Below are 7968 nucleotides of genomic sequence, written 5' to 3'. Positions count from 1 at the left end.
GTTTTTGTGGGAATTCAGTGAAAAATATAATGATTGCACTCCTTCCCTGGGGGTGAGAAACAATCACCAAGGCAATTTTGAAACACAGGGAGCTGAAGGGAAACTCACAGCTCAGAGATGTATTTGAACTCATATTTACAGTGTTCGCTCTGGTTATATGTTCAAAGTTGGCATTTTCCCAGAAATGCTACCTGGGCTCAGCAACTGTGTGAAATACCACGTAAAAAGCCAAATCGTCGTTATTCCTTTCCCACCATCAAGGGAAAGAAGCAGCTGCCTGGCATCGCCTCACAGTGCCCGCTGTTTTCTTCAGCTCTACAAGGCCTCAGGTCTCTGAGCCCTGCCTGGATAAACCCCATTTCCAAAACTTGGCATCTGAAAATAAAAACACTTGTGCAGCCCCCCAATCCCTAAGGTTTTCAACCTGCCCTTCATTTTTATTTCAATGCGGGGCCTCCCCTCAGGCCTGGCTAATGCCTTCAGGCATCCCCTCGGCCCTCCGCTTCCCTGGGAGGGGCCATTTTGTCTGAGGGGAGGGGGGCCATTTTGTGGGTTCAACGGTCTCCTCAGGGCAGAAATAAATGAGAACGTGAACAAAAGAGGGTCCGGACACTGAGGGTGGGTGACAGGGGGTGTTGTGGAGCCGCGCTGAGGCCTCTCCCCGGCCCGGCGGGGCTCACAGGGCCGAGTCGGGGCAGCCCTTACTCGCAGCGCTCCCTCAGCCCCGGCCCGGAGCTAGGGAGCCGCGGGAAGAAGGGAAGGAGGACGGCAGGCCGATGCCGGCCGCGACGAGTCCGCCGGGCCTGCAGAGGGCCCCCGCGGCCACGCCGCTCGGGCAGGAGGCGGGCCGCGGCCTGTAAGCGCCGGGCCGGAGCGGGAGCCGCTGCCCGCCCCGCGGTGCGCCCGGGGCGGCCAGCGCGGCGCGGCGAGCGCGGTGCTCCCCGCGCGGCCTAGCCCGGCCTTTCAGCCATGGGGAAGAAAGGGAAGCGGGAGAAGAAGGGGAAGGGGGCCGAGAAGACGGCCGCGAAGATGGAGAAGAAGGTGTCCCGCAGAGCCAAGAAGGAGGAGGTGAGGAGAGGGAGCAGGGGGCTCCAGTAGCCCCGGCCCACGAGGCCTGGGCCTCCCCTGGGGCGTTGCGGCCCTCCCTTGAGCCCTCTGTGGATCTCGGGGCGTTTTGTGAAACGGAGCCTGAAGGGGAAACGGGCGGTGGAGGCATGGGAGGTGGGAGTAGTGGGTTGGAGACAGGGGTATTTTCAGTTTGGAAGTCAAGGAGTGTGTCCAAACGCGAGCGGCTGTGATTTGGTTAAGTCCCGCAGGTCATCAGCCGGGTACAAGATATGCAGGCAGAGGTGTTCTGAGGTCAGCTCACATCTCGTGAGGCTTTTAGGGTTAGTGTTAGGGCAGTCCTGGTGAAAAAGCAGTGCTGGTGCTCACCCAGTGGCTCAGTGCGTGGCCTGTGAGTGAGGGCACTCAAGGGGAAAAGAAGATAAACCGCCACCAGAAAGACTTTTGCCATGCTGCTGACGAGCTGGAACAGTGTGTGACAGCAGGTGTAAAAGGAGGACAAGAAAATTCAGTTTTTTAAGGGTCCTTCTTGCCTTCCGTCTCCCCCATCCTTTTCTTCTCCCCCATCTTCTGGTTTTAAAATCAAGTGAAAAGATTTGTTTTTCTCATTCCTGGAGTGGGTGCTTGTATTTAGGCCTCAAACCAGCTGCATTTCCCTGGTCAAAATGTGATGTTACCAGCATAATGCAAAAAAAGATATGGAAGGTGCTGCAGGGAGACCTGATGCCATGCTGCAGAGGCAAAATTCTCAGATTTTGGAAATCTCTGCATTGACTGCACATTCAGAAAGGTTAACTGAAGGGAGGTGGTGAGCAATGGGGGTTGTAGGAGAGACCATGGACCAGAAACTCCTCAGCTGCAGTCCTGCTTCTGCCATTGCAACTCGGTGTATCTGCAGTTTGGAGGAAGATTTTACTTCTAATTGACAGAAGTTGAAAAGGAATAAAAGTACATGCAGGTATCTCTCCAGCTACAGTATGAGCTGGGAATAGAAAAGTGTTTCCAGTTCCATTTAGGCATTTTTCCATTGTAGACAAAGAGGATTAGCTGAATTGTAGCATATAGTTGCTCTTTAACAATTTGCATTTACTTGCTGATTTGTGCAGTGTTTCTTGTTGCAGAAATAGCAGGTGTGCACTAAATACACTTTGCATACCATCCACTTAGGACTCTTCTGAGCAACTTGTTAGTGTTTTAGGGGAGACCAATCGGTAAAGCATATGTGGAAGTACTTAGCATCCGTTTCTTGAAGTTGAATGAAGGGAACCATCGTGAGGGTGTGTGCTGGCTTCATGTGGTGTGCAGGTGGCTCTGTGCATGTCAAGGAACTCATGTCTGGCTTTATATTTTCAGGAGGATCTTGAAGCCCTGATAGCAGAATTCCAGAGTTTAGATGCTAAAAAGACCCAAGTAATTGAGTCATCCTGCGCACCACCCTCACCCAGGTAAGAGATTGCCTGAGGCTTTGGCTATCACTTATACAGTGGTTGATGGTGCTTTTAATGAAATTTTATTCATGTAAAGTTATGGAGTGGAAGGCATAATATCTGGCATAGCTGATATCTGGTGTCATAAAATATCTGGTATATTGAATCCCTGGTTAAAAAAGGGACCAAAAGCTTTTATTTTGGCCTTAAAATCTGCTTTTTAATCATCCCATCAGCACAAAGGAGGCAAAACGTTATGAGATTATAGGGCTTTGAGGAGAAATAGAAGTTAAGAGGAAATTTTGGATTTGGACTAGAAAGCTGAAAAGACTTAAGAGGCAAAAGGATGTGTTATGAGATAGAAGACACTTTACCAGGTGTAGCTTGGGGTCCACATACTTCAAGGTTCTGTATTTCTGTTTCCTGTAGCTTGTTAAATAAATGCCTTTCTCTGTGATATCTATTTTCCTCTCTGTGTAGTGGGACAGGTCAGTACACTGCTGTTAATCTCACAGGGGTGTTACAGTGGTCAGTTAGTTCCTTCTTGGGAGTGGTACCGATCTGTCTCTGCACGGTGCAAAACACTTTGGTGGTATGTAGGTGAGCAATCACCAGCAGTGACTGCAGAATAATGACGCAGATAACTTGAAATGAGACAGTCTAGTTCTACCCATAGTTACGTGCCCTCATAAAACTAATTTTTGTTCTTGACACACCAGCATTAAAATTCAAGAGCTCACGTCAAAAGATGTGTTAAATGATAGTGTAACGTATGCTCCTAAAATAGGAGATTTCAGACAGTGTCAAATTAATCTTGCTGGAAGTTTTTAAGAAGTTAATTTCTTTGAGAAGTTTTCAGCCCTGGGGTGAATATCACAGTCTAGTAATTTGGCAGATGATGGAGAGACCTTTGTGGCTAGAGGGCAGAGGTGCTAGTGCTAGCTGAGTTAAAGGCTGCAAGCTTCTGAGTTTTACAAGGCTCTTACACATCTACTGTTTTGGCCATCCCTCTTTCTTTTGCAGGCTGAACGGCTCCCTCTCTGCTCACCCTGAGAAAGACGAATTGATCCTTTTTGGAGGTGAATATTTCAATGGCCAAAAAGTAATGTATACTTCCATTTTTTTTTCTTCTTTATTCTACCCTCTCCCTGCCTTTTACTGTAATTTGCATGAGTCTCATTTGAAGTGAGATTCAAAGCAGCAGTCATAAAATATGTATTTGTCCCTGAATGAGAGCAAAATAGCCTTTTAATTCTGCCTTGATACTGTCTCATGCCCGAGCAGTTGACAGGAAGGAGACATGCTAGAACCCATTAAGGAGTCAGAGTGATTGTCTCAGCATCAATATTTCAGGCCTTCATAATCTCTCCAGACTTAATTGTAGCCATATCTGCCCCTCATTTTTGATAACTATTGAAGAATCTCTATCTTCCACCTTTAAAAACAAGGCACTTCTGCAGTTTGGCTGCTGGCAAGACATTGCCTGCCTTGGAGACGTGTACAGTAACAAATATGTACAAGTGGGCACTCTCGTTACTGAATTTTTTGCAAGTTGCAAGTGTTCATTGTGCTCCTGTAGACAAAGTGGTCTTTATGACTCTAAGAAGTTGTACATAATGTAGCTTGAAAACTCAAGCCTGCCAATGATACTTGACCGCATTAGGATCACCCAGTGTGATGTGCTAAACTAATTCTACTTGCTTCACTACTTTAAGCTGTTGCTGTCTCTGGAGTTCAGCAGCAGTTTGGGCAACTTCAGTCTGCATGTCTTCAACTTAAGTCCTCATCTCAAGCTATCACAGGCTTAACCAAGGGTTTGGGAAAGAACAGTCCAGTCCTGTGGTTCACTCTGAAAAAGTTGCTGACTCCCAGCCTAGTGGAGGAGGTGGTTGTCCTCCTTTCCTGCCTGATGAGGCAGGTGAGCTGGTGCTTTGCAAAGCTGGTGCTTTGCTCCTTCTTCCCCAGACTCAGAGATAACACTCAGGGGGGCCTGTGCTTGGGCATCCTGACCCTGTCCAATGGAAAGCTGTGGTGATGTGTATTTTCTCTTCCTCTCTAACAGACGTACCTGTATAACGAACTGTATGTTTACAACATCCGGAAGAACAGCTGGTCTAAGGTAGAGATCCCCAACCCACCACCAAGGCGGTGTGCTCACCAGGTAAAGTACTGAGTGCCAGAGCAGCAGTTGGAATTGTTCTAACACTGTGCTAAAGATAGATGGGAGTTGTTTGGGTTTGTTTTTTTTCTGATGAGGGTTTCTGGCTTCTCTGCATTCTTCTTGTAATGGGCTGCCAATGGTGTCACTTCACCTCTTCTTCTGAGGGGGCCTGTACAAGCCTGTCCAAGGTGCTTGTGCTCTCTGATCACTGGGTGGCCTCTGGAAATGTTAAGTGTGGAATGAAGATTTGGGGTTGTATCTGTTGGGTCAGTGGGACACAAACAAGACTCACGCGGGAGACTCTTCTTTTGAAGATGAACTCTCTTTGCTGCTTTACATAGGGACCAGCTCAACCATCCATAATCCCATGATGGCACTGAATTTTCAAAATGCTAGTCAGGGTATAACTATAACTTTGAATTTGACCAAAGTGCTATGAATGGCAGAGTTGCTGTGCATGATTGTTTTTTTAACGCCCACAGGCCTACATCTATGGGCATTACAGATGCTGCCGCTCCAGCAATGTGAAAGACCCATTGCTGTAGGGTATATCCCGGCTAGCATGTAGCAAGTGTTCCAACTGTACAACACAATGGACTGCTAGCACTGACTGTGTGTGTCCTGCCTTTGGGTTGTGATTTTTTTTTTCCTTGGCAGATGGGCTGTTTTAATTTGGTCTGCAAAGGCAATAGAAAAAGTTGTATGACTTTTCACTAGGATATCATGACACTCCCCTAGAATTCACCTCTGTTGCCTGTGTCATTAAGGTCACTGGCTGGTTGTGATAATGAAGGATTTGGGTTTGTTTACTTTATGTGAACAACTGCACATTAGAAACTGGACCAAAGACTTGTATTTTTTTGCAGGTCTTTGGCCCTCACGAGTTGTCTGATAGGTTATCTTACCTGTCGCAGCAAGTGGCTGAGTGACTGGTACATTTCAAAAGCTGCCATACAGGATGTGAATGTTATTTTCTTTCCCAAGGCCAAAGCTCGTTGGGCCTTCCTGGTAAGATCCAGTACCCCGGTTAGGTTCATATACCTTGTTATGCTATGCCTAAATGCCAATCTTGCTCTGTTGTGTGTTCAATTCCTTTCTTGAATTGAAAGATTCTGACTTGATTTTTGGGCTGCCTTGTGGTGCTTAAAATCGAATTTGATTTCGGGGGCCAAATTCCACAAGGAGACTATAAATTCAAATGCTTGTTTCCCTAGGTGAAAAGGAGGGGTTTTTGTGGGTGTGGAGTTGAGCCGTGCTTGTTAGGGTGTTGGTAGCCAGCAGGTGGCTGTCTAGCAGCTGAATCCGAACTGAGCAGGCAGTGCATCAGGGAGCTGCAGCTGGATTACAACAGAAATAAAATGAGAAACCTATCTGAGGAGCCTTTCTTCAACAATAAGTTTTCTGTCTGATAATTATAGTCGCACAGGAGACAGTTCAGCCTCATTAGTTGACTGGTTTGTTGTCTTCCTTGTGACTTTATTTTTAACACATATTCTTCATTAGCTCAAAGGTAAACAGGAGCGTGTAGGTGGGTTTGTATGTGCACGTTTTCAGTCTTATTTGTCATCTCTGGTCTCTGACACGTGGTCCTCTGTTTGAGTTACACTGGCTTTATTACATCAGTTCAACAGAGCTGAGATGGGAATAGCTATGAATGGGCGTTGTGAGTTGTTTAAGGAAAAAGCTTGGCTACGCCATGAATTTCGAGCCAGCTTTTCAAAAGGTCACGCACAAATATGAGCAGGCTGTTGTATGTGTCCCCTCCCCTTAAGCTTTTAAGCACTAGATACTGATGAAAATCAAGCGTGTATCCCCTTTGTTTAGCTACCTCATGTTCCCACAAATCCTGCTTGCAAACATACCCCATATTTTCTCCTGTGTTTAATCATTGTACATATAGGCTGGTTTATGTCAGGGCATTGTCATGTGTCTGATGCTGGAAATGTTCTTTGCTGTTTGCTGGGAAAGATAAGGTAACAAAGCCCTTCTGAAGAAAGAGGTCATTATACCAGTGTTGATCTGTGATAGGTACCCTGGAAAAAACACTTGTGGAAGAATTTGTTTATAGTGTGAACAACCCAAGAGGTCCTGGTCAAGGAAGAAATTTGCACAGTCACATAGTTCACTTTTTGGCATTTCTTCCCTCTTCCTTAGTCCTTACACAGGTAATTTTAATGAATTAGAGTCTTACTCTTCTCTCCTTGCATTTAACTGTCAGCTTGCATTGCAACAGTGTTTTGGTGCTACTATGTGCAAAAAAAACCCAAAACCAAACAAAACCCTTTCATACTCTTCTCTCTGCTACTTGCCCTAATCAAAGCAGTAACAGTCTCCTCTTGTCCAAATACTGCACGTTTCTTTCTGTGTTTGGGGTTTTTTTAGTTGGTTTTTGGTTTGTGGTTGGTTTTTTTTCTGCCTCAGAGGGAGCAGTAATGCTTTTCAGGTCTTGGGAAGCGCCAGGTTTGAACTTGTGCTGCAGCTTGGCTTCTGTACTGTTTGTTGTTTTATAATCTACAAAAACTGCAAAGGGTGATTGTGCCCTGTTAATGGCCTTTTCCAAAAGTCATTTCCCTGCATTAGTCTGCCTGCCTGGTGCTGGGATGTTAGCTGTGTTGTGGAGGCAGGAAGTGCCCCTGTTCATCAGCCCCAGTATGTCTTCTGCAGGATGCTATTTATGTGACTAAAGGATGGGTGAAATGTTGCTGAGCCTTAGCTGTGGAGAAGTTTGCTTTTGGTGAACAGAGAGATTTGAACAATTGTTGTTACACTAAATCCCAAGATGCTTCCCAGGGAACTTTGAATTTGTAGAACTGAAACTCAAGATGCTAGGAGGTAGGAGGAGCCCAGCTCCTTGTCCAGCTTTTCCTTTGCTATATGGAAGGTGTGCTAAACAATGAGTAACTTGCATTTAAAATTCCCCTTCACCCCAGAAAGCTGCTGTTGTCAAGCAAGGCAGCAGCAGCCGGTGCCACTTGTCTGCTCTCTGGTATTTGGAGGCAGCTGCACATTTGACTAATAAAGTTCTCCTATCTCTGGTTACTGAACCCTTGTCTGATCCAGCTCTTCCTTCTTCTCCTGGCAGGCAGCAGTGGTGCCCACAGCCGGTGGACAGCTCTGGATATTTGGCGGGGAGTTTGCATCTCCCAATGGGGAACAGTTCTATCATTACAAGGATCTCTGGGTCCTGCATTTGGCTACCAAGACCTGGGAGCAGATCAAGTAAGTGATGGACCGTCTTGTCTAGACCATGCTTTAGCCAAGAAAGGTAGGACCAAATGATCCTTGAGGTCCCTTCTGATCTGGTATTCTATGATT

At 46.4% G+C, this 7968-nt stretch overlaps 1 protein-coding gene across 1 annotated transcript in view; it reads left to right on the top strand.

The window, feature by feature from the left end:
- The first annotated feature begins 931 nt into the window (after positions 1 to 931).
- The window catches only part of KLHDC4 (kelch domain containing 4), a 30717-nt gene continuing 23680 nt past the window's right edge, over positions 932 to 7968 (top strand). Inside the window, exons 1-5 of the mRNA XM_082489424.1 lie at positions 932 to 1068; positions 2419 to 2510; positions 3516 to 3594; positions 4555 to 4653; positions 7736 to 7872. Coding sequence (XP_082345550.1) covers positions 970 to 1068; positions 2419 to 2510; positions 3516 to 3594; positions 4555 to 4653; positions 7736 to 7872 — 506 coding nt within the window. The 5' untranslated portion in view covers positions 932 to 969. The remainder of the gene's footprint in view (positions 1069 to 2418; positions 2511 to 3515; positions 3595 to 4554; positions 4654 to 7735; positions 7873 to 7968) is intronic.

The sequence above is a fragment of the Vanellus vanellus genome, assembly GCF_965231255.1.
Source record: "Vanellus vanellus genome assembly, chromosome: 12".
NCBI lineage: Eukaryota > Metazoa > Chordata > Aves > Charadriiformes > Charadriidae > Vanellus > Vanellus vanellus.
This window is presented reverse-complemented; position numbering and strand designations above follow the sequence as displayed.